Source organism: Calonectris borealis, chromosome 3 (assembly GCF_964195595.1).
Source record: "Calonectris borealis chromosome 3, bCalBor7.hap1.2, whole genome shotgun sequence".
NCBI classification, from domain to species: Eukaryota; Metazoa; Chordata; class Aves; order Procellariiformes; family Procellariidae; genus Calonectris; species Calonectris borealis.
Window position 1 is genome coordinate 95002683 of NC_134314.1, and position 26907 is coordinate 95029589.

The 26907-nt window shown below is 37.9% G+C and overlaps 1 protein-coding gene across 2 annotated transcripts in view; it reads left to right on the forward strand.

Moving 5' to 3' along the window:
- The window catches only part of DNAH8 (dynein axonemal heavy chain 8), a 152249-nt gene that overhangs the window by 72362 nt on the left and 52980 nt on the right, over positions 1-26907 (forward strand). For both annotated transcript variants that reach the window (XM_075146803.1, XM_075146804.1), the window contains exons 49-59: positions 2279-2516; positions 3522-3664; positions 8213-8347; positions 18308-18430; positions 19044-19257; positions 19807-19916; positions 20470-20633; positions 23716-23908; positions 24322-24444; positions 26139-26269; positions 26589-26742. In XM_075146803.1, coding sequence (XP_075002904.1) covers positions 2279-2516; positions 3522-3664; positions 8213-8347; positions 18308-18430; positions 19044-19257; positions 19807-19916; positions 20470-20633; positions 23716-23908; positions 24322-24444; positions 26139-26269; positions 26589-26742 — 1728 coding nt within the window. The remainder of the gene's footprint in view (positions 1-2278; positions 2517-3521; positions 3665-8212; positions 8348-18307; positions 18431-19043; positions 19258-19806; positions 19917-20469; positions 20634-23715; positions 23909-24321; positions 24445-26138; positions 26270-26588; positions 26743-26907) is intronic.

Here is a 26907-nt window from a genome sequence, read left to right on the forward strand (position 1 = left end):
ACTACAACCTCCTTTCAGGTAGTTGTAGAGTGCAATAAGGTCTCCCCTGAGCCTCCTCTTCTCCAGACTAAACAGTCCCAGTTCCCTCAGTCGCTCCTCATAAGTGTACCAAATTATCTGCCATTTGTTAGCATTCACAATTTAAGCTGTTTTTCATCTACAACAGCTTCATAATGATTTTATACAAAAAGTGATCTCACCTTTGCTTTCCTCCTTGTAATTTCCACTGACTTTCTAGCTGTATATATTCTAGTATTGTTCCTGGATTATTTTTTTGCTGTTGTTTTTCTTTATACGTTTTTCTTTTGGCTGTTTACCATCCTCTGACCCACCTCATTAGGTGGACAAATATAATTTATTTTAGAAGATTCAACACAGTTTTTGTTTAGGGTTATCCTGCCTTACAAGCTTATTGGAAAAGTCAATAAACTTGTAGCTAGAGGATATCTGATTGATATGGTCTGCATGAAGGAACAAAGGTGTTTGACAAAGTCCTTTACCAGGGATTAACATGGAAGCTAAGCAGTCATAGCAGAAGATAGGAGGTATATTTCTAGATAAATAACTGATTAGAAGACAGGAAATATGTGACTGGAGTATCAGTTCTTAGGAAGCACAGAGGTTACTATTGATCCTGAGGTACCTTTGCTGGGACCAATGCTGTTCAAAATGTTCATAAACAGTTTGGAAAAGTTTTAGGTGAAGAAGTTTATTGATGATACTAAATTATTCAGGGTAGTAAGGACAAAACAGCTAACCATGAAGAACTGTAGACAGACTTTATGAGGCTGAATAAATAGGTAATAAAATGGCAAATGAAATTCAGTGAAGATAAGCATGAAAGGGTTCACACAGGGAAAAAACAAATGCCGTGAATAGCAGACCTATGGAACATCTTGTCAAAGGGTGTTATAGATGATAAAAGTTTATGTAGGTTCAAGACCAGTTTTGATATTTTCAGGGTGGAAAAATCCATAGAGGATTACTAAACCCAGAAAAAAGTGTATTTGGTTCAGAAAGCCCCAAGCTGAAGAGAGTACCAGAAAGTACCACCCCCAGTACCACTACAAGACAAGAGTATTTTTTCTTTGTTTTTACTCTTCTCTAAGTGTCCACTTTTGGTCACTATTGCAGATGAGATGCTAGGCAGGCTGAAGTTTTAATCTGATTTGTAGCAACCATTTGTGTGTTTTTATAAGTCAGTTTAATTTTTTCTGTTTTCTTTCTCCAAAAACTTTTTACAGAATATTGCTAAGACCCAGAGCATTATGGGAAATTTTGAACTCAAGCTTGTATTTGAGGGAACAAAAAGATTTTGTCAGATAAACTGGGACACAGTCTGTCCTGGAAATAATTAGATAAATTGATTGTCTTCCAAAGAAAATAAGTGACATGATTTTAACATTATGAAGTGTAATTAATACTGATTAATCATTTTTTTAAATGGAATTTTGAAGTAATCAAAAGTATTCTAACTATTTAGGTCCTGTAGGCTGCATTAAAACTATATAGTACTGCATTACTTCCCACTTCAAGTATGAGATCCAAGACAGCATAAAGAATACTAATTCCAAGAGCTGATTGAAAATCTGCTTCACTGTTAAAAAGACATGTTTTGAAACAATGTGCTTGACACTGCCTTGTATAGAAAGGGAGTATGAGTGATGTTATCTAAGGCAGCCAAACATCAGCCAAACATCTAGCAACATCATAGAATTGGAGATAGCAAGTTACTAGATTTCTGGAATCTAGATCCGTAGAAACAGAGTGAAGCAATCATAAAATAGGATATTTTAATCTATTTTTTTTAACACAAAATAGAAGTTAATGTGATAGATGCATTAATTGACCATAATTAAGATAAACGCATTAGGCAGATGCTGAAAATTCTTCCATGCTTAAAAATGGAAAGAAATGGCTAGGCCCCACCTACTTTGGGAGTTCTGAATATCCCACTAGATATTATAAAATCCCTTTAAAAGCTGTTCTGTTACCCTAGCTCTTAAATGACATTTATTATATAGGCATAATTTAAAAGGATAGTTGATGATCAAATTACTTAAGTAATTTTGAAAATATAGTTTTATATAGATATGTTAATCTATTTTCTTGGGTTTGTAGTTCTGAATTTTATGTTATTCTTTGGAAACCCGTATTGGTTTTCAAATTATGATTTAAAGTTCCAATACATATAAGTAATGCATGTGCATATATGTATAAAAGTAAAATGTGATTATGTAATATTTTCTTAATGCATAATATTTTGAAATATTTTCAGTCTATTAATCTTCTGGAGGGTTTGATTCCATCGAAGGAAGAAGGTGGTTTATCAACTATGTTTCATCTGCATAAATTGTTCTGCTTCACAATAATGTGGAGTTTGGGTGCCCTTCTGGAGTTGGACAGTAGAGATAAACTTGAAGCCTTCATTAGGGCTCATGATAACAAATTAGACTTACCAGAAATCTCCCCTGGCACCAGTCAAACGATGTATGAGTTTTATGTTACTGATTATGGTAAGAAAAAGCACTAACATTGTTTTTTATACTGGCATTTTAAAACTGTGTATAGCTTCTCTGAAATTTAAAATTACTCCTTTAGTCCTTATTATACAGTTATATGAGCAGAGATTTTTGATGACAGTATAGCAGTAACACAGATTCTGTATGCAGCGCCTCTGTGGAGGTGAGAAGTCAGAAACAAGGGATAGACTGCTCATTCGTAATATTTTCTTTGGTTTTTTGTTTTTAATTTTATTCTTACAGATTTCTTTTCTATTAACTTAACCAGCCTACAATTTTTAGTTAATTTATGCTTAGGCTGGTTTATTCTAAATTAACATTAATTTTATATTTATTTTCCTCACAGCTAATATTTTTTGTTAAAAAATATAATCTGATTTTAATTCCACTTAATAATTATTTATCCATGCCTGATAATCAGTAATAAATCTTACAGTTTTTAAAACTGTAAGAATAGTGTGATATTTTGAATATTGTGAATATTGATATTTTGAATAGTGTGATATTTTCCACAAGGAATTTATAGTTTAAATAACACACACACAACCAATTTCACAAATAACTTACTGTTCTTTCAGAGTATATTTTCACATGAATACATCTATTTCTCTTGTATCCTAATTCCAATTTTTTTTTTGCCAGCAATGTTGATTTAGTGTACACATACACAATCTGTATTCTCACATTCTATAATTTTTCACCAGCAGTGTGAGAACAATTTTCTAGGTAAACATTCTTTTGGCTTTTTTATTTAGATAGCTATATATAAATTTAAGAAATATGTGTATATTTAGTAGGATTGTAGACTAATTAGAGGTCATGACTAAGTATGTCCTTTGTTAGATGCATTTTAGCTAGATTTGAGAAAATTTATCTCTTCTTATACTTTGTAGTACTTCACCTGTAACATTTAGGATTTTGGGGTTTTTTTTGTACTAGCAAAATGTTGCACACAATCAAAATATTGTGAGATATTTTCCTCTTTTTTTGTCCTTTCAGGTGACTGGGAGCACTGGAGTAAAAGAGTTCAGGAATATGTTTATCCAACAGATACTGTCCCAGACTACGCATCTATTCTGGTACCAAATGTTGACAATGCTAGAACTCAGTTTTTGATAAACACAATTGCAAAACAACAGAAAGTAAGTACGGAATTGCTTATTTAAGTATATGCCTACTATATGAAATAAATAGAAACCTACTTATAAATTAACTGGGAGTTGCAATCATTCTTCATATTCTCTGTCTCTAGTTATTGCTTGCCAGGTGCATCATTATTTACATATTGCTCTATTTTTATTTTCTTAACATGAATCCTCTGTACTTATTTCTGTGCATGGGCAAAATGTTTAAAATATTCTTTTTATAAAATAATTCTTTGTCATAAAAGTTCAACTCGAACAACCTATCATTTTTCTCAGAGAAAGACATAAAACTTTGTTCTTAGTCTTTACACTGTATTCATTTTTCTGATTTGTGCTTTCTTGAATAGGGAAACAAGAAAAATAAATTTCACAAGGCAGTTCACTAAAAAGCTGAAATTCCTAGCCTTTACTCTATTTTTTTTCGCTCATTAGGAAAGCCGTAGTTAATAGCAGTAGCCACAACTATAGAAAAGAAGAGAACACTCCTCATACAGCTTTAACCAATAGGACCAATCTGGTATCATGGCTTTTGACTTAGGCCACATTAAACAATAGTTACTAAACATATACAGGCCTATTTTCAAACAGAGGAAGATCTGAAAAATACGTCTTTTGCTTTAGCACAATGCTCTTAATAACCCTAGCAACTTCCTATGGAAATCTGTGTCAGCTTGTGAAATATAAGTCAATGTACTCCCTTCTTAGAAGCTGGAGCCAATACTGGAAATACCACAAGTGCATGAGCCAGTGCTGGAACCTGTTTTTTCTGTAAAATTCTGGGATTTGAACAGAAAACCTGTTGATTGGATTTGATGAAACTGTTCCAGAGGCCATAATGTGGCTGTGCCTTTAATGTGTCTGACACAAATTATGAAAACATGCAAAATCTTTATATTTGGAAACAAATAATTAATCTTTGTATGTTAATGGCTCGGGAGATATTGATTATATTTCCAGGTACATTCTTTTGGCTATCATTGCAATAGAAATAAGAAACATTGAAATATTCCAATAAGAGTCTCTGAAACCTGGCATTTTCCACAGTTCAGTGTTTCTGTGATGTACAGTTTACATCTTCCTCTCTTCACTTGAAAAGTTTCAGCATTCAGTGTGCAATGGGACTTGTCTATGCTTCCCTGTTGAGCAGAATGTTCCCCTCCATGGAAGCAGTCAGCTTGCTTTGTTTTCAAGCATTTTTTTATTTGGTAAGGTTTGAATTAATCACATATTGAACTGTGATAGAGAATTTTTTTTTTTCCTCCCCTGGATCAGATCACAACAGTATGAAATTTCTTTCCAGCTACAGCTGAATTACATGTACTAGATTAAACCAAAGTGGTGTTTTACAGGTCTGACTTCACTTGTTGGTTCTGCGAGTTTATTACTGTCATCTGTGTTAGCATGGTTAATTGATCACTTGGGTGTTCAAAAACAGGGTGAAGAATGAGACCATGTGGTATCATTGTGGCTATCAGTTGGAGAGCATTAATTTAAAGCAGGAGCAAGTCAGTCAGGAGTACTTGAGCATTCCAAATCTCCTGCAGGAATCTCCTACGTTATCAACTTCAGTGCTCACAATCATAAATAAATACATACTCCCTTTTGCAAACTGATTAAACTCCTTTCATGGAGTGGATATAATAATGAAGATAATACCATCTGTCAAAAACATAAGTAGGATGAAAATCTGAGCTAGGAAAAAACCACGTCTGAAAAAGGAGCAGTGTTGTTATCTAGCTCACTTTGATGAGATGAAATGGGAGATTTCTATAAAAGCTTTAAGAGAAAGGAAAGAAGTATTAATCTTTTGGTTCAGCAACTTTCTGATTTAGATTCAGATTTTACCAAGATAAGAAGGAAATCAGGAAAGACTTTCTTCTTTCTTGACACATTTATTGCTTTTTTTTTTCAGGGAAATAACACTTAGTATACAGATTAACCAGAAAATAAGTTATATAATATTATATATTTTAATATACTATATTAAGAGAAAGCAGTAATAAAATACTTGCTATCAAAATATCAGCTTGAAACAAGAATTTTCTGCACCTTTAATTTGCATAAGCCATCAGAGAGGAGTAAAAATGCTTTGAAAAATAGGAAGATATATAGTGAGGTATACATTAAGATAGTATGAGTTGTAAGAGCCAAAAGTGCCATATTAGAAGCATCAGATGCTGCTGTTGTAAATACTGCAGTGATAAGGAGACAGAATAATTATATTCTCATCAAAAGGGAGTTCATTTCCAATAATAAAAAAATCAGTAAGGAGAAACAAATTTTGGGAAAAATTCTAAGATTTTCTGACCATTCTGTGAACATCCTTGGCCAAAATCTGCTTTGTCAAAGCTTGATAACCTAAGTGATTTAAAGGTCCTATGCAACAGCAATAATCTTGTTGTTAAAAGTAGTCTGAAAAAAATGCATTGGTTTCATATTCCTCCCTGGGTGTTTAGAGAAAGAGTCAAACATGTCCATGACAGGCAGTCAATGAAATTCAGGACAAAAAGCACAGGTCAAGTTTGGTTCCAATTCTGAAAAACATACTGCTGTCAGAGGGCACATGGACTCTTTAAGCATCCAGAAGGTCTTTCTTGCTAAGTCAGTTTGTGTCAGCATAATTAGGCTGGGGAACCTGGGTAACAGACTTAAAATTCCAATTTAGGAGAAGAGAAGGGGTGGATAGGAACCAGTGTTCCTTAAAGGAAGGATGATGTTCTCTTGAGGAAAGTTGAAGAATAACTACCTGCTTTGAAAACAGGTGATTTTCCTTTGTTGCTGTTAAGTAGGAGTAGTTCTCAGTTCCTTTTGCAAGTGGAATGTAAAACACATTTCAGAGTTTCACTGACCTATCTAACAGGGGATGTGAGCAGTACAATACTCACTGCAAATCAATGTTATGTTTATTTTATCTCCTCACACATTCAGTTTAGAGAAAAAGATTGGATCAGGTATTTTAGACAATATATGGAAATATAAGAGGAACTTCAAAAAGGACTACGTTTCTACAGGTGGAAAGCAACAGTCTTTTATCCATCTAATTGTTTCTTACTTTTACTAACATTTAGCACAAAGCCATAGATATTTCTGGATCAGTTAAGACTTCTGTACACAGTTCAGTATCTGTTATTCTTACTTGTAATTATAGAATCATAGAATCATAGAATAGTTTGGATTGGAAGGGACCTTTACAGGTCATCTAGTCCAAGCCCTCTGCCATGGGCAGGGACATCTTCAACTAGATCAGGTTGCTCAGAGCCCCGTCCAACCTGCCCTTGAATGTTTCCAGGGATGGGGCATCTACCACCTCTCTGGGCAACCTGTTCCAGTGTTTCACCACCCTCATTGTAAAGAATTTCTTCCTTATATCTAGTCTAAACCTACTCTCTTTTAGTTTAAAACCATTCCCCCTTGTCCTGTCACAACAGGCCCTGCTAAAAAGTTTGTCCTCATCTTTCTTATAAGCCCCCTTTAAGTACTGAAAGGCTGCAATAAGGCCCCCCCCCCGCCTTCTCTTCTCCAGGCTGAATAACCCCAACTCTCTCAGCCTTTCTTCATTTCATCCCTCTGATCATTTTTGTGGCCCTCCTCTCGATCCGCTCCAACAAGTCCATGTCATTCTTGTGCTGAGGGCTCCAGAGCTGGATGCAATACTCCAGGTGGGGTCTCACCAGAGCAGAGTAGAGGGGCAGAATCACGTCCCTCGACCTGCTGGCCACGCTTCATTTGATGCAGCCCAGGATACGGTTGGCCTTCTGGGCTGTGAGCGCATGTTGTTGGCTCACATCCAGGTTTTCATCCACCAGTACCCCCAAGTCCTTCTCGTCAGGGCTGCTCTCAATCCCTTCATCCCCCAGCCTGTATTGATACTGGGGGTTGCCCCGACCCAGGTGCAGGACCTTGCACTTGGCCTTGTTGAACCTCATGAGGTTCAAACAGGCCCACTTCTCGAGTTTGTCCAGGTCCCTCTGGATGGCATCCGTTATCATTACATCATGTCTGTACAGACCTTTAGCGTATCTCTTTTAGTAATATGCTTGAGAGAGGATATAGCTAAATCTAATCTATACTGTATTGTTGCTTTAAGGACTGTGCTGGGAAGAAGGATCTATCCTTCTATTACAAGCATGTGTCACAAAGGATACCTATAGCAAAAGCAAATAGTAGAAATTTTATATTCAAATTAGATGTCAGAGACTACTTTCCATTACAAAGAAAGCTGCCTTAGGGTCATCTGCTACAAGAGACTGCTGCAGTGAATGTGTTAGAAAGTGGAAGAAGTTAGGCAACTGGAAGAAAAACCTCTAGTACATCCTCGCTTCATCCTTTCTTTTTTGACTCTGTAAGTAATTTGTCTTGGAGAATCTGGGTGGGGTGAAAAACACATACTGTGTTACTACATATGGACACACAGGAAAAACCTATCAGAATAATATATCATTCAAAAGCAGGTACAGAAAGTATCCGTTTCTCTAAAATAGGTCTGTTATGCATATTTACTTATAAGTTTTGATACTACTTATGTGATTTAAATATCTGTTACAGGCAGTTTTGCTCACAGGAGAACAGGGGACTGCAAAGACAGTCATGATTAAGGCATATGTGAAGAAATATAATGCAGAAGAGCATTTGTCAAAATGTTTAAACTTTTCATCTGCCACAGAACCATTTATGTTTCAGGTAAAAATATAGATTTTAAGCAAGCCTTGCATATCATTTCCTTGCTAAGTATTTAAAGTGTGCTTAATTCTGATGATAAAATAAGTGATTTAGAAATAAAGTCTAAAGGACCTTTTCCTCTAAGTCACTTAAGCACTTCAGAAAATTCCGTAAAAATTAACTTTTGCAGATCAGAATAAAATATAGTCACTCACATAGAGATACATATATTCATGATTGCTGTGTGTTTTTTCATTATGGAATTCTGAGAATCCATTTTTTGCTGAAGACCTTTCCTCTTTATTTTAGATTAGTGAAAATTTTTGGTTATATTTCTTCAGTTTTTTCCTGATTCTTTAGTTTATAATTTTTATTTTTGTTAAATAAAACACGGATTTCGACTTATCCTCTTAGTTTTCCTCAGCTCAGGAGTGACTACAGCATCAGAAATCCAATCTTTAAGGTCCTCTAGCATCGCAGCTTCATAGAGATTTCCCTTTCCCAATATAACTCCTAAAAAATCCATATAAATAGAAACAAATACTACAGATAGTTTTTTCAAGTGATTGAAAGGATGATTTATACCACTGTGCTATGATTCAATACTACTGATTTGCTAGGATGTGATCCTGTAAGTTGAATTTGCTTCATTACCTCTTCAAAGCAATGAATTCATGGTGACAATCTGCCAGTAGGATAAATATTTCTTGATTGGAATATTTCTTATTGAAAAGTCTGCTCATGGAACAGGTCTTACAAACTCCATCCCAAAATCAAGTGTCTTTCTTAAGAAGCTAATGTAAATGTTATTAAGAAAATGGTGGAAAGTAATGGCTTAAACATCTATTTTTTTTAAATTTCAACCTCACAGAATATCTGCTGAGCTTTTCTGTTATGCATAAGATCTCTGGCCATGGTTTATATCAAACTGTGAGACGGAATAAGGCAGGCAATCCTTTCATGCATGCAAGATTAATTGAACAGTCATTATTTCTGTCTCAGTGTCCTTTACTTAGTGTATTATGGGTCCCTAGAACATTACTGTCTTGAAAACAAAACCCAGACTTCCTCATCTCTGGTGCAGAGAGTCTGTGAAAGGATCTTATTGTGTCTTGTCTCTGCTACAGTCCTGTAGTACCTCAAAAGATACGCTCTTTCTTTTCAGCTAGCTAGCTAGCTGAATACATAGCTCACTCTGCTGAATTCCAAGAGAGAGATGTAGCAGAAAAACAGTTGAAATGCTTCTAAACACTTGGAAGAGCCACACTCAAAATAGTTTTAAAATTTTGAGTCATCATTCTGAGGATATTTGAAAGATTGGGTGATTTTGGATGTATCAGCTGCGCTACAAAGTTCTTAATTTCTTATGTAATCACTTTCTCTTAGCAGTTTCTCTTTTTCACTTTAATCACATATCTCCAAAATGACACATCAATGCTAACAATGTTCTATATGTGTTTATCTTAGAACAGTCAGCTAATTATTTTCTCTTGTGAAAAAACAGGACAAAAACATTGGACAAAACTTGTATCTGTTTTCTGTTTCAAAAATGCTATTAATACTTCTATTTTATGACAGCACACGCCACATTAGTCAAATAGGATGACATTTATGCTTGTATTTGTCTAAGGAAAACATTTGCTACCATCTTATAAGGTATTTTTTTTGCCATTGTTTTTGTTGCAAGTACTTTTAGAAAGACTGTAGAGCTGTAGAAATGTGAAGATATATTTCAGTTACATATCAATGTTTTATTAGTCTATTGCATCCTGCTTCTTATTTAGCTCAAAACTCGGTCTTAAAAGATTATTGCCACCAAAATGTTAAAATATTGCATCACTTAGCTTACAAGACATCTCAGAAATCATTGTAAAAGGAATCTAAGTTGCCTCTATATGGTCTGCAGTTGTACTGCAAATATAAAATGATTGAGCTTAGCTAGGGGAAATTGAAAGCAGTCACAATTTTTAGTGTATGACAAACTCTCTGAAATCAGATTCCATTCCTCTCCAGAGCTACCCTTTGGAAGGGAGATTCTTAAATGCCTTTCTAAGTCAGTCCAATATTTATAAAAACCATGCTGTAGATAATGAAAATACTATTTCTGCTTGTTGATATTTGTCCTGGTTCCGGCTGGGACAGAGTTAACTTTCTTCCCAGTAGCTTGGGGGGTGTGCTGTGTTCGGGGTTTGATATGAAAGGAGCATTGATGGCCCATTGATGCTTTGGTTGTTGCACAGGGACTTTTTTCGGCCTCCCATGCTCTGCCAAGTGCAGGGGAAGCTGTGGCGGGGCGGGGACCATAGCCGGGACGGTTGACCCAGCTGGCCAATGGGGTGTTCTATACCATGTGACATCATGCTCAGTATAAAAATAGGGTTGGGGGGGGCTAGCCCCCCGTTCGTGACACGCGGTCAGTGGTCGGTGAGCAGTTGCATTGTGCATCGCCTGCTTTGTATATTCTGTTATTGTTGTTGTTCTCATTGTTATTATTACTGTTCTACTTTGTTTTATTTCCATTATTAAACTGTTTTTATTTCAGCCGGCGAGTTTTCCTACTTGTGCCCTCCCGATTCTCTCCCCCATCCTACTGGGGGTTTTTGCGTGGTGTTTAGTTGCTGGCTGGGGTTAAACTACGACAATATTCTAGCTTGCTCATAATTAATACAATTTTGATTAATCCTTCATTTCTCAAATTGTGCGTGCTATCTTCACATTATCTCTTACTTATTTGTGAAGAAAGAGAAAAAAAAACAACAGAATTCACAACTTCTGATCTGTTCATTTTCTTTACTTTTAACAGTTTCTCTTGCATTAATCTTGACATGTGTCGTGGTTTAATCTGGCAGGCAGCCAAATACCACGCAGCCGCTCACTCACTCCTCCTTCCCCCCAGTGGGACGGGGAGAGAATCGGAAGGGTAGGAGTGAGAAAAACTCGTGGGTTGAGATAAAGACAGTTTAATAGAACAGAAAAGGGAAAATAATAATAATGATAGAATATACAAAATGAGTGATACACAATGCAATTGCTCACCACCCGTGCTGACCGATAACCAAGGAGCGATCGGTACTTCCTGGATCACGCCTACTATTCATATACTGAGCATGACGTCACATGGTATGGAATGTGCCAGCTGGCCTAGCTGTCCTGATTATGTTCCCTCTCATCTTGTGTACCTAGCTCAGTCAGTAGGCATGGGAGCTGTCCTTGGACTAGGAGGGTACTTAGCAACAACTGAAAACATCAGTGAGTTATCAACATTCTCCTCATACTAAATCCAAAACACAGCACTAGGAAGAAATTTAACCCTATCCCAGCCAAAACTAGGACAGTATCCACCCCTTATTCCATACCATTTACGTTATGCTTAGGTCTCACATTTTTTGATACATTTCAATTAATCACCACTATCTTTCTTTTTATATATACACATATATATATGCATACACAGATATCATTCCCTTAGTCTATGGACTATCCTTTAAAATGTCGACTGAGTTCATTTAGTCCACGACTTTGGGCTCCATCTGTCATAACAGTCTTTCAGGGCTGGAGAGATGGTGTGTGGTGTTGGGCTGTTGCGTCCTGAAGCCAGTTCTCATTTCGGTACTGCTGCGCTCGTCCAGTTCTATCATCATTGCACTTTGCTCAGTTTCATCGGAGTTAGTTCATTCTTCATTAATCTGGGTGATTTTCACTGCTATACCATTGATAGCAACCATAGAAGTAATGATATACAATATCATATAACAATTGACATCATAAAATTCAGTTCATTGGCTATTTTCACCCAAAATCAAACCCCCTTGAGGTATACACTGGACCTCCCCATCCTTTCGCATCACCCACCAAGGGCACCCAGGTCCTTGAGCAAAAGCAATCCCACGGATGGGTTTTCCCTTGCCAGAGGCAGGAGTAACCCAGACTGTCTTCCCCAGCATATTTCTTATGTGTATGACAGGGACTTTATCTCCATCTACAGTACGTAAGGGTTTTGACTGGGCAGGGCCAGCTCGATTAACAGATCCCCTAGTGTTGACTGACCAGGTGGCTTTTGCTAAATATGTATCCCAATGCTTGAATGTCCCACCACCCATTGCTCTCAGTGTGTCTTTCGCAGTCCGTTGTATCGTTCGATTTTCTCGGAGGCTGGTGCATGGTCGGGGATGTGATATATGCACTCAATGCTGTGCTCTTTGGCCCAGGTGTCTATGAGGGTGTTTCGGAAATGAGTTCCGTTGTCTGACTCAATTCTTTCTGGGGTGCCATGTTGCCATAGGACTTGCTTTTCAAGGCCCAGGATGGTGTTCCGGGTGGTGGCTTGGGGCACAGGGTATGTTTCTAGCCATCCTTCTGGTGGTTGCTTCCACCATGGTGAGCACATGGTACTTGCCATGGTGGGTTTGTGGGAGTGTGATATAATCAATCTGCCAGGTCTCCCCATATTTGTATTTCAACCATCGTCCTCCATACCAAAGACGCCTTACTCACTTGGCTTGCTTGATTGCAGCACATGTTTCACATTCATGGATAACTTGTGTGATAGCGTCCATGTTTAAGTCCACCCCTCGATCACGAGCCCATCTCTATGTTGCGTCTCTTCCTTGATGGCCTGAGGCATCATGGGCCCACCGAGCTATAAACAATTCGCCCTTACGTTGCTAGTCCAGATTCACCTGAGCCACTTCAATCTTAGCAGCCTGGTCCACCTGCTGGTTGTTTTGATGTTCTTCAGTGGCCCAACCCTTGGGTACGTGGGCATCTACATGATGTACTTTTACAGCCAGTTTCTCTACTCGGGCAGCAGTATCTTGCCACAATGCAGCAGCCCAGATGGGTTTACCTCTGCGCTGCCAGTTGTTCTGCTTCCATTGCTGCAACCACCCCCAACAGGGCATTTGCCACCATCCATGAGTCAGTATAGAGATAGAGCACTGGCAATTTTTCTCGTTCAGCAATGTCTAAAGCCAGCTGGATGGCTTTCACCTCTGCAAACTGGCTCGACTCACCTTCTCCTTCAGCAGTTTCTGCAACTTGGCGTATAGGACTCCATACAGCAGCTTTCCACCCCCGATGCTTTCCCACAAGACGACAGGACCCATCAGTGAACAGGGCATATTGCTTCTCATTTTCTGGTAGTTTATTATACAGTGGGGCCTCTTCAGCACGCGTCACCTCCTCCTCTGGGGATATTCCAAAATCTTTGCCTTCTGGCCAGTTCGTGATCACTTCCAAGATTCCTGGGCGACTGGGGTTTCCAATTCGGGCCCGTTGTGTGATCGGCGCGACCCACTTACTCCACGTAGCATCGGTTACATGATGTGTAGAGGGGACCCTCCCTTTGAACATCCAGCCAAGCACCGGCAGTCGGGGTGCCAGGAGGAGCTGTGCTTCAGTACCAACCACTTCCGAAGCAGCTCGAATCCCTTCATATGCTGCCAATATCTCCTTCTCAGTTGGAGTATGGTGGGCCTCGGATCCTCTGTATCCCCGACTCCAGAACCCTAAGGATCGACCTCGAGTCTCCCCTGGTGCTTTCTGCCAGAGGCTCCATGTAGGGCCATTCTCCCCAGCTGCGGTGTGGAGCACATTCTTTACATCTTGTCCTGCCTGGACTGGCCCAAGGGCTACTGCCTGAACTATCTCCTGTTTAATTTGCTCAAAGGCTTGTCGCTGCTCAGGGCCCCATTTGAAATTGTTCTTCTTCTGGGTCACTTGATAGAGGGGGCTTACAATCAGGCTGTAATCTGGAATATGCATTCTCCAAAAGCCCACAATGCCTAAGAAAGCTTGTGTTTCCTTTTTGCTAGTTGGTGAGGACATGGCTGTTATTTTGTTGATCACATCCATTGGGATCTGATGACGTCCATCTTGCCGTTTTATTCCTAAAAACTGGATCTCCTGTGCAGGTCCCTTGACCTTACTTTGTTTTATGGCGAAACCAGCCTTCAGAAGGCTTTGAATTATTTTCTTCCCTTTCTCAAAAACTACTTCTGCTGTGTTGCCCCATACGATGATGTCATCAATGTACTGCAGATGTTCCGGAGCCTCACCCCGTTTCAGTGCGATGTGGATCAGTCCATGGCAAATGGTAGGGCTGTGTTTCCACCCCTGGGGCAGTCGGTTCCAGGTGTACTGGACGCCCCTCCAAGTGAAAGCAAACTGTGGCCTGCACTCTGCCGCCAAAGGGATTGAGAAGAACGCATTAGCAATATCAATGGTGGCGTACCAGTTGGCTGCCTTTGATTCCAGTTCGTATTGAAGTTCCAGCATGTCCGGCACGGCAGCACTCAGTGGCGGCGTGACTTCGTTCAGGCCACGGTAGTCTACTGTTAGTTTCCACTCTCCATTAGACTTTCGCACTGGCCATATGGGACTGCTAAAGGGTGAGTGAGTCTTGCTGATCACTCCTTGGCTCTCCAGTGGACGAATCAGCTTATGGATGGGGATGGGGGAATCTCGGTTGGTGCGGTATTGCTGCTGGTGCACTGTTGCGGTAGCAATTGGTACCTTTTGTTCTTCAACCCTCAGCAACCCCACAACAGAAGGGTCCTCTGAGAGACCAGGCAAGGTGGACAGCTGTTTAATTTCCTCCGTCTCCAGGGCAGCTATACCAAAAGCCCACTGGTACCCTTTTGGGTCCTTGAAATACCCTCCCTTGAGGTAGTCTATGCCAAGGATGCATGGAGCCTCTGGGCCAGTCACAATGGGGTGCTTCTGCCACTCATTCCCAGTTAGGCTCACTTCAGCTTCCAATACAGTTAACTCTTGGGATCCCCCTGTCACTCCAGAAATACAAATGGGTTCTGCCCCTCTATAGTTTGATGGCATCAGGGTACACTGTGCACCAGTGTCCACGAGAGCCTTATACTCCTGTGGCTCTGATGTGCCAGGCCATTGAATCCACACAGTCCAGTAAACCCGATTGTCCTTTTCCTCCACCTGGCCGGAGGCAGGGCCCCTCTAGTTCTAGTCATAATATCTGTTTCTCACTTCTTGCAAATGTGAGTCAAGAATTCCTTCATTACAATCTAAAGTAAGATCAGGCCTTCTACTCTGTCTGGGGAACTGTTCACTGGAAACTGGACTGTCGTGAGACAGGTTTTTCCTGAAAACTGGAGCAGCATTCTTCCTGGGAGAACCCCCTTGTGTCATTGTTTTTCCTTGCAACTCACATACCCGTGCCTCTAGGGTCAAGGTAGGTTTTCCATCCCACTGCCTCATGTCCTCTCCGTGGTCACGCAGGTGAAACCACAGGGTGCCCCGTGGTGTGTACTTTCTATATCCTTTCTCTTGAGCAAAAGAACGCTGACCCTTAATGGCTGAGATACTGGTCCATACAGGTGGAGAACAGGACCTATCGTCTTTGAGTTGCTGGACCTCCTGGGACAGTTTCTCCACAGCTGAGACAAGGGAGGAGGAGACAGTTTCTTCGAATTCCCGGAGATTGCTAACCATGTCATCTACCCTTGGTGCTTCTTCCTCTTTCCAGCACAGTACTGCCAATGAACTGGCATATGACGCTGGTGCGCTCCGTACTAATTTCTGCCACATGGGTCGCGTGCAGTGGACTTCATCTGGATCTTTGGGTGTTTGGCATCGTCCAGGTCACTATAAACTACCTCCAGCACACCTAGTTCTCTCAGGTACTGGATACCTCTCTCCATCGTGGTCCATTTGCTTGGGCGATATATAACATCTTCCTTGAAGGGATACCTTTCCTTCACGCCTGACAGCAGTCACCTCCAGAGGCTGAGGGCCTGTGTCCCTCTTCCAATTGCTTTGTCAATGCCTCCTTCCCTAGCAAGGGATCCCAGCTATTTGGCTTCCTTCCCCTCTAATTCCAGGCTACTGGCCCCATTATCCCAGCATCGGAGCAGCCAGGTAACAATATGCTCGCCTGGACGACGGCTGAAATCTTTCCGCATATCTCGCAGCTCACTCAGGGATAGGGATCGGGTGGTTTCCATCTCGTTTATGAGTTCTTCCTCTTCCTCCTCCTCTCCTCGTGATCGCCTTGCTTTTCCATCATCCCTTTCTAAACAACCTGACCTCCGCTTCTAAGATTTTCTCTTCTGTACAGGGGCAACGGATACCAGCAAGGGTTGGTCCTCTAGTTCAGCTGTAGTGCCTGTTGCTGGGGTTTGGGTAGCTGCAGTGCTTGTCATGGGGGTTGGAGTAACTGTAGTGCCTGTTGCCGGAGTTTGAGTGGCTGCAGTGCCTGTCGCAGGGGTTGGAGAAGCTACGGTGACTGTTGCCGGGGTTTGAGTAGCCACAGGGGTTGTCGTGGGGGTTGAAGTAGCCGCAGTGCCTGTTTTCGGGTTTTGAGTAGCCACCGTGTCTTTAGCCGCCCCCGAGACTCGCCGCTCCGCCCGCCCCGATGAGGCACTGCCGTTTGCCCTCCCTCTTTTCTTGTTCCTGAGGGTTGATCTCTGGACAGTATTCCTGAATAGTTGTTTAACCCTAAACAAGGCCTGAACCACATTCAGGAGACGTAGTAGCAATGTGAACATGCTTGTTTGACCATCCCAAGGATATTCAAAATTCTCAGGGAATATTGTGGACATCTTCGTGAAGAGGATAGAAGAAAAAAGGAGTTTCTGACGATATGGAAGGGAAGATGAACAAGTGGGAGAGAGTGTCCCATCCTGTCTCCCCCTTAAATTCGTTCTCCGAGGAGAAAAATGTGCAATTATGAATAATTTCTAAGAGGTGGTTCCCGAGGTACAGAAATGACGGCAGTGCCGAGTACAGATACCAGATTAGACTTGCGACCAATGATTTTATCACCTCATAAAACAGCAGCAAAATGATAATCTTGGCCCAGTTCCGAATAATGATAAACAGCACAAAAGGGAACATATACTGCAAGCAAGGTATTACATGACCCAACATTGAGAGCCAGCCCCACAACTTTGACAGCCAATACATCAACATTGTGACCAATCAATATAATGAATGCTTATAACAATTTTGCCTTAACACACTTTGGTCAGATCTATCGTTATCTCAACCCTTCGTGCCCCACGTTGGGAGCCAAAAAGGACTGTCATGGTTTAATCTGGCAGGCAGCCAAATACCACGCAGCCGCTCGCTCACTCCTCCTGCCCCCCAGTGGGACGGGGAGAGAATCGGAAGGGTAGGAGTGAGAAAAACTCGTGGGTTGAGATAAAGATAGTTTAATAGAACAGAAAAGGGAAAATAATAATAATAATAATGATAGAATATACAAAATGAGTGATACACAATGCAATTGCTCACCACCCGCGCTGACTGATAACCAAGTAGCGATCGGTACTTCCTGGATCACGCCTACCGTTCATACACTGAGCATGATGTCATATGGTATGGAATACCCCATTAGCCAGCTGGGCTAGCTGTCCTGATTATGTTCCCTCCCATCTTGTGTACCTAGCTCAGTCAGTAGGCATGGGAGCTGTCCTTGGACTAGGAGGGTACTTAGCAACAACTGAAAACATCAGTGAGTTATCAACATTCTCCTCATACTAAATCCAAAACACAGCACTAGGAAGAAATTTAACCCTATCCCAGCCGAAACTAGGACAACATGTTTGAAGACTGAAATACAATTCACAAAAAGATGTAATGTTTCACGCAGAGATAATGTGTCATACTAAAATTAATGTCCTTTTAGTTTGGTGACTTCATGATAATAATTAGCTTCAATGCTGATAATGAAATAATAATTTCCAAGTTTGAAAACTTTTTAAGAACTTCTCTGGTAGCCAGAGATGGGTTGCAGGACATAGTCCTAAGGCCGGGGAATTGCATAGGAATGTGTGTGATGAACAGGAGAATAGGGCTCCATAATGATGAATCAGAAATGAAACTACTAACAAAAAGAGGAAATCACTGGATAAGTGCTGTAGCAGAAAGCAATAAGTAACACATTTTTTAACAATACATTCTAAATATTGTTGCTTTAGATGTAAAACAAGAACTTTCTTTAATTTTTAGAGGACAATAGAGAGTTATGTGGACAAACGCATTGGAAGTACTTATGGACCTCCTGGAGGCAGAAAAATGACTGTTTTTATTGATGATATCAATATGCCATTTATCAATGAATGGGGAGATCAGGTAAACTGTTTTTTAACAAATACAAGTTATTCTCAAATCGTTGCGGTTTTTTTTATATATACATGGGAATCAGTGGACTTCCTCAATATTTTAATTAACTATTAATTATTGGAAATGCTTTCTAATTATGGTACATTGATGAAGAAAAAAAGAGAGAAAATTAGATTTACTGACAAGACATGTAGGGTGACAGTGTCATATCTTACATGATCTCCACTGCATCACTGTACTAAAGTACCATGTTATTAAGTTCAAGATTTACATTAATTTGAAAGCACCAGTAAACAAACTTTCTGCAAAACTCAAGTGTGATACCTTGGAGAAAGTACTAAAGACTGTGTCCAAATTCAAGGGCAACACATTGACTTGCAAACTGGATTAAAGATTTTTGGCTTTTGATGAGCCCATCTACTACTTGGGTGTGTAACGTTCATATGCCTATACTGACACAAAATCAGGCAAGAGTGGCTCACGGTTCCTGAGTTTAGAGTCAAGTGAAAACCTCTCTCTAGTGATTAGTGGTAGAGTTACAAGAAGAAATTAAATTATGAGAGTATATTTTCTTTTTTTCTTGTTTGAATTTCTAATTTGTACAAGTTACATAACCTTACAGGTAACAAATGAAATCGTTCGTCAGATGATGGAAATGAAAGGAATGTACAGCTTGGATAAACCTGGAGACTTCACTACAATTGTAGATGTACAATTAATAGCTGCAATGATACATCCTGGAGGAGGCCGTAATGATATTCCCCAGCGTTTAAAAAGACAGTTTTGTGTATTCAATTGTACATTGCCATCCAATGCATCCATAGACAAAATTTTTGGTACTTCTTTCTCTTGTTTTAGCATAAATTTTTTTTTCATAACTCACTTAAAATGTATAAAAGTATGTTCTCTTTCTTACTTTTGTCATGCAAATTCAGAGTACTTCCAGTGAAACAACTGAAGCTGTATTAGTACTTCCACAAATAGTGCTGTGGAAGAGAAATTAACCCCTTTAAATGCTTGTCTTTCTAATTTTGGACAAGCAAAATAATTAGTAAGAAAGTAATGGCATTTCCTGGAAGAATATGAGCCCTCCTATTACTATGTAGGTTATCATTCCACCTCTGCACTATCTGAAATGCCCTCTGTTGCTGAAGTTCTCAGTCCTGCTAATTTGTCAATACAGTATATTGTTAAAAGCCAGCAGTTACTGTCAGTTGTTTCTACACCAGTTCAGAAAAGCCATAGACAAGAGAGGCAAAATTATTTAATCAGTAATTTAACAGCAAATTAATATTTTAAATAAGTACTTTTATGTCTTGCTCACAACCTACCTTATTATATTGTGCAACTTCAGATTAATTGTATATTGCATTTTATCTTTTCAGGTATTATTGGCTGTGGATACTTTCATTCATGTAGAAAATTCAACCCTGAAGTATGTGATATGGTGAAAAAATTGGTCCCAACAGGCAGAATATTGTGGCAGTGGACAAAGGTATAAATTACAGGGGAAGTTTTATCACAGTCAGTCTGATCAGAGTGCCTATTAGTGTAATTTAGGCACATATTCCTTAAGAACATTTCAATAACAAGAAAGAAACAGGAGAAAGATGGGCTAAAAAAGTTTTGTAGATACAATCTGGAAAATACCAGATTTCAGTATACAAGACAGATGAATGGAAATATCAGTCCATTCATTCCTGTGGTTTTATTCATGTTACCCAAAGCTTTAATCAATGTAGCTAAGGAACAGGGAGTGAAATTCTTTATAAATTATAATTTTTAATTTATAAAGTCCAGAGCAACAGTTGAAATAATTACATGTTATAAGAGTTGGGGTTTTACATTTAGTGCTAGATCCTGCTTCCAAACAAATGAGATATTTTTGATGAGTTCTTAAAAAGAGTTTGCCCACAGTATTGTATGTGAAAATTAGTAGTTTTGATATTTTTATATTTTATATGTGTTATTAATTATAAATTTATAATTTATTTTATTCTTGATTCCTTCTATTACTGATTTTTAATATAAACAATATTTTTCTTTAGACAAAGATGCTGCCTACACCATCTAAATTCCACTATATCTTCAACCTTCGAGACCTTTCTAGAATTTGGCAAGGAATGTTAACTATAAAGGCAGAAGAATGCAACAACAGCACTGTCCTTCTAACACTTTTTAAACATGAATGTACCAGAGTAATTGCTGACAGGTATAATAACTATAGTATTCTATATTTAATAGGTTAAGCCATTTACTTCATTTATGTTCATACATCTGTAAAACTTCTTACTATGATAAACCTTATTAGGCCGATATAAAAAATTTTGTCTTATTTTACATGCAGTCTGCATTGGGATATTATCCCAACAAATGTCATGCTACGTACTGATAGATTAGACCAGGTATTGGATGGAGAACTCCAAAATAGACGCATATTTTATGTTCTAACCTATATTTTTTTGCATTTATCTTTGGCTACACTCAGCCAGTTCCTCTGTAAAAAAGAGGATTGTACAGTGTCCTAAATTTATACACAAAGAATAATTTAAAATTGCTTTGATCTCATCACAGAAAAAAGCGTCGCATGCCTATGAATAAAAAATGGCCCATCTCCTCTAAATCTCCTTTAAAATATTCATAAAACAGATACAGTTATGCGCTGCATGTGTTAAAGATCCAGTAATATTTTTGTGTTTACAGTGTTTCAATTTCTTGTGAAATTCTAGGTGTAGTATTGTAGCTGCCAGTAGAAACTTCATGTATACCCACCACTACTGTGGATTTTCACAAATATAATTATTTCTTATTCTGACGTCCTGAGGAAGGGCCTTCATAATTTTTATAAAATTAATGCCTTATAATTAAAGCATTGAAGTTAAATGTTGACTCTTAAAAATATGTATGTGTATTTTATTACACTGCATTTACTTTATAAAGCTATCACAAAGGAATGAAAAATGTTTTGCCATGGACACAAGAGATCATGTTATATTGCTTTTGCTTTTAATTAGACCTAAAGGCCCTGAATTGACAAGTGCTTAGGAGTTACCTGCTATGACCAGAATTTTTTCAATATTCAACATAGTTGCAAAAGTCTAAAATGGATTTTATCTATTTTAAGATGCCGACTACATAAATGCAGTCCGGTGCAGATGATTTGGCATGGTAGCAGGCAAGATGTATACATAATGATTGCATTGTATTCAAGCACAGTCAGGCTTAATCGCTGTTATTCTAGTAACCTGTCAAAATAAAGCAAAGAGTAAAGGTATAAAATAATTATAAGGAGTTCCATCTCTGTTTTCAAAAGATAAGAGGGACAAAGTGAAAGCCTCGTAAGTATACATTGGTATGTGGACTTTAGCACGTACTCAGTTAAAACAGAAACAAAACAAGGTATATAAAACTTAGAGATTAATTACACATTGCCAAAACTGGTGAACGAAACAACTGCCCTCCATTTCAAGTAAATGTTAGAAACAGTTCCAAACAAAACATAGTTAGCAACCAGTTTTGTTTACCATCCCTACCTGTATCTCCTGGAATCCCTCATTTTCTTCCATGAGAGCTCTGAATCAGCTGGCTGATGCCATCTCGTTTTCCCCAGGAAGGTGCATTAACAAACTTGAGAGCCAAGGAAATTAGATTGCTATTATGAACAGTTCCAATATCCCAGAGGAACTCTAATTTGAAAATCCTGCTCACTTTCTCCTCTCTCCTTCGATACATATACCGAGTTCAGAAAATGCACGCAGGAAATCTAAAAGGAAATCTTATCCATCAGTTGTCAAGAATATAAAAATGGAGGCCAGAGTTTTCTGCTGACTTTAATAGTTATTTCTCTATAATCTGAGAAATCCTACTCAGTGTAAATCCACTACGAAGTCCAACATTGCTGATAATTCTAAGTGCCTGAACCCCCGTATATTATACAAACATACAAATTACCTGAAATTTATGTGTATGTATTTATATATGCAATAGAGTGCTGTTGATATAAAAAGGGGGAAAATGTTTAATTTGAATTTGAAGTTAGGATCATGCTCACTGATGCAAAAGTGTCATACCGCTTTGAATGTATTATTTTCTGCTTTAAAGTTAGGAGCAATATCACTGACATTTACTGAAATGTTCTTTTTTTAATTTTATTTGTTGGGGGCAATTTAAAAATACATGGAAGATATGTATTTGTACAGATATGTTATACATGAGAGGGAGGGAGGGAGAGTGTAGTCATGCAGTCTCTTCTTCCATGCCGCTTTTAGATTCCATAGCGGTTAGTATTATAACGTCATCACTAAGAACCTCTAACAATAATGAAGTATATAATGTATATCTAGGCTGTCTCTATACCACAGTTCTTTAGTATTCTTTGTCTTATTTGAAACTCAGAGCACTGTGTACAGCTTTCATATTCGTTGTATTTTCCTCTCATTTGTATCACTTAAAAGAAAAAGGACTGAAGATGAAAATTCTTTTTCTGTAGTTTGACATTCACAGTTGGCATTCCCTTTTTCTGGGGTCGAGGTGGTTCTTGCCTTTTATGTTTACCAGTTACTACTCAGTATCATTTTTGATTGTTTCTCAGATAATCTCAGTCACAGATAATCACAGTAGTCAGAGATCTTGGTCTGTATTAAAACCATCTTGAACCTATCAATGGAAGCAGATACAGTTGTTTAAACAATGAAATGTAGTCACTAGTGTTTGCATTTCCAGACTTTGTTTTATTTCAATCTGTATTACTCCTCCCCACCCCCATCCCCAGTGTATATCCCCCTCTGTTAATTATGGATTTTGGTGTAAGAGGGATTGAGAATCAAGTTAGGTTGTAGTGACATATACTATCTTCCTTTCACTATTCCTTATCTCATTGCAGTTTCATAGGCAGTACTATAATAACATAAATTATGCTCTTCTGCTGTGGGTTGAAAGATGATAAGGGTCACTTAGCCATGGTTATTTGGGAAATCATTCAACCTTTTTCATCCTTTTTCATCTGAGAAATTAAATGGTCTGTCATTGCCTAGTTCTAGATGAAAGCTGGAAAGTCAAATTATTTCTGTGTTTTATGTTTTATGTGATTGTCTATTATACTTTAGAATATGGAAGCATTTCATTTCTGTGAATATTGCCTAATCCATTTCTGTGACTGTTGTCTAATATGTATTGCCTAATATGTATTTTTCTTTTAAATGTTACAAGGTTTTTTTTAGTACTTAATCATCGATTTTTCTCCCTATATAACTAGAAATCAGTTTTTTAAAATTGTACTAATCTATGATTTTTAGATTTATTACTCCTGAAGATACAGCGTGGTTTGATAAAACTATTACTAAAGCAATTGAGGAACATGTGGATACAGGCTTAACAGAAGTTCTTCAAGCTGAACCATATTTTGTAGATTTTTTACGGGAGATGCCTGAACCAACTGGTGATGAACCAGAAGATTTTGTGTTTGAACCACCAAAAGTTTATGAGGAGGTATTTAATTTTACACCTAAAATACTAGGCACTGAAGTTTTCCTTTAGTTATTAAGTGTGTTATATTGCTGAATTCGCATCATACAGAAAGTTTTGTTGAATACCTACCACATTTTTTGTGGAGATACATCTAGATTTTTCTGGTTAGTATGCAATAAATCATTCTAGTGATGTTAAAGTTAATAATGCCATATAAAAGTAGTTTATTCATTCCTATTCTCCTTGCTCCTTTTTTTCCCACCATTGGCAGAAAATTTCTGCTTAAACACAATTACATTCACTACAGTGAATTAACAAGATAGTATCGTTACGTGTGGCCAATACATGAACTCAGGTTTGTGTAAAAATATCAGTGCAGTTTTAAATTCTGAAGGGTCATGCTAGTAGTATTACTGATTTTTTTTTTTTTCCAGATTCCAAGCTTTGAATTTCTGTGTGAAAAATTACAAATGTATCAGAGACAATACAATGAATGTATTAGAGGATCATTTCTTGATTTGGTGTTTTTTAAGGATGCAATGACACATCTTATTAAGGTTTGGGGTTTGTTAATTTTTTATTACTTTGACTATTGCAACAGTGTTCCTGATTTGGGCAAGCTATGCTTAGAGGGCACATTCTGAAAAGCTACTCATATCCCCGAACTTGCTTGCCATCTTTGCCTAGTCATTTTCAAGACCTAGGAAAGAGCTACAGTTACTTTACCTGTTTGCATGTTTTGTAATAAATACCTTATTTTATATATTTGTTTAAGCTTCTGTGTATTCAGAGGTATGAAGATTTTCCTCGATAGGAAAGGTGAGGTCATAAAGAGGCACATTTAAATTTTGTATATAGAATGATCTTTAATCATCAAGAATTCAGAGAACACTTCAAACGTACCTGACAAGTGACCAAAACAATGTGAGGTAGAATCTGATTGGATGAGAGACATGAAAAGAAACATAAATCAGGGCTGCAGTGTGTAGGGTAGAGGTAAGTCTCAGTTTACAATCAGTTGAACCCCTATTCAAAAAGGAAGATATAAGGAAAGAATTAATCCGAAGTCAGAATCCAATTCACAAGGGAAAAAAAAAAGGCCAAGCCTGAGATTTGTTTGAAGTGCTGTGCCTCAGGTCTGAGAAGTTGTGTTAATTATCTCAGGAATTACTTTAACTCAATGATCTGTTTACTGAAAGACACATAGAAGCCACAGTGAAACCAAAACAGGAGGAGATGTTTAGTTCTTCTCTAGTTGACCTCCAGTGAAGTAAATGATTTTATTTGCTTTGCATTTAAATGGAAGAAAACAATTTTATTTTTAAATACAGTTCATGTGATGCTAAGTGAATTTCAGAAGACCTTGAAGTCTCTGATACTCCATTTCCATTGCAAGTTTTAACCAGAATGTCTGGGATATGCAGTTAGGTAGTAGAAAGGAGCCCTGCTGTCACTATGGTGACAATAAATTTAATCACCCTCATAATTTCACATTTAGACTTCTATTTTAATATAGTTATCTGGATAGGCTCAGAAGGAACTGTGCATAAAACCAAAATTTTTTTGAAGAAAAAAATGAATGGAATTGGAAGGCTTGATGTAGATGCCAATCTTTTGCATTTTATACATAATTTACATGAGGAGCAAAGCAAACTGTAGCATCTTAAAAGTAATAGCGCACTAACATATAATGAAGCCAAGGAAGATGTGATGTGTATGCATGACGTGTAAAAAAGCAATAACATAGTAAATTTGTAATCCAGCTTTTGTATCTGGGAGATTTGTTAAGAAAACTATCTCAAAGGAAATTTTGAAGGTAGATAAACTAGAAGATAACACTAAATGATAGTTTAAAAGTCTCCGAGTCTTTCAGACTCTTAAAATTAGGAATGTACTATGCTTATTCTTCTAGCTAAAGTTTTTTTATTAATATTTTTAAACACATTCAGGATCATACCTTCAATTTAAAATGGAGCTCAAAATGGCTCCCTTTATGTATTTAAATCCTATGTGTAACTATTTATAACCATCCTATATTCTTACGTGCAGCTTTTTCATTAGCTACACAAAATTCCTAAAGAATGTACAAGTGTTCTTTTGAGAAGAAAAATTTTCTGCAAGTATCCTTTTAATATTCTTTACATTATGCTCTAGTAAATAAAGTGTAGAGTATAATAGATATTTAATTTTGCTAATTAATATTTTAATTTAAATTTTTTAATGAGCTTTTCTTCCATTTTTTCCTATATAGATTTCCCGGATAATTCGGACAGCATATGGAAATGCATTACTTGTTGGAGTTGGTGGTTCTGGAAAACAAAGTCTTTCAAGGTTGGCCTCCTTTATTGCTGGCTATAAAATATTTCAGATCACTTTAACCAGGTAAGAAATGCAAGAAATATATAAATCCAATTTATGCTACTGCTTTCTCTTTACACAGTCATAACCTTATGTTTTTTTTTTTTTTTCATTTTATCACCATTTAAAAAATGTGGAAAACAATAAATTCTCATCTGGTTTGCATACAACATTGGATTAAGTTTGAGCTGAAAAAGCTGGACCATGTGTTAGCTATTCCTGAACCAAAATATGTGTGTTTACAAAGGATGTTTGCATTATTATTTACAAAACACTATCATCTGAAAATAGCAGTATTCTCAGTTGTTTTGAATTAACAGGTAATGTTTTTTATTCCTCCTAGATCCTATAATGTAAGCAATCTGTCAGATGATTTAAAATTGTTGTATAGAACAGCTGGAGTAGAAGGACAAGGCATCACTTTTATTTTCACTGATAATGAAATAAAAGAGGAGTCATTTTTGGAATATGTTAATAATCTGCTGTCTTCAGGCGAGGTAAGAGTCTCAACATGACAGGCAACGTACTTTAGAGGCAGGAAACTGCAGAATTTGTTCCCACTAGTTTATTTCTATTTAATTTGGTAATAAATTGTAGAATCAATAATGGTTAATTCTAAAATATCTCAACTTTTAAAATAAGGAGTGCTCATGGTATGGAGT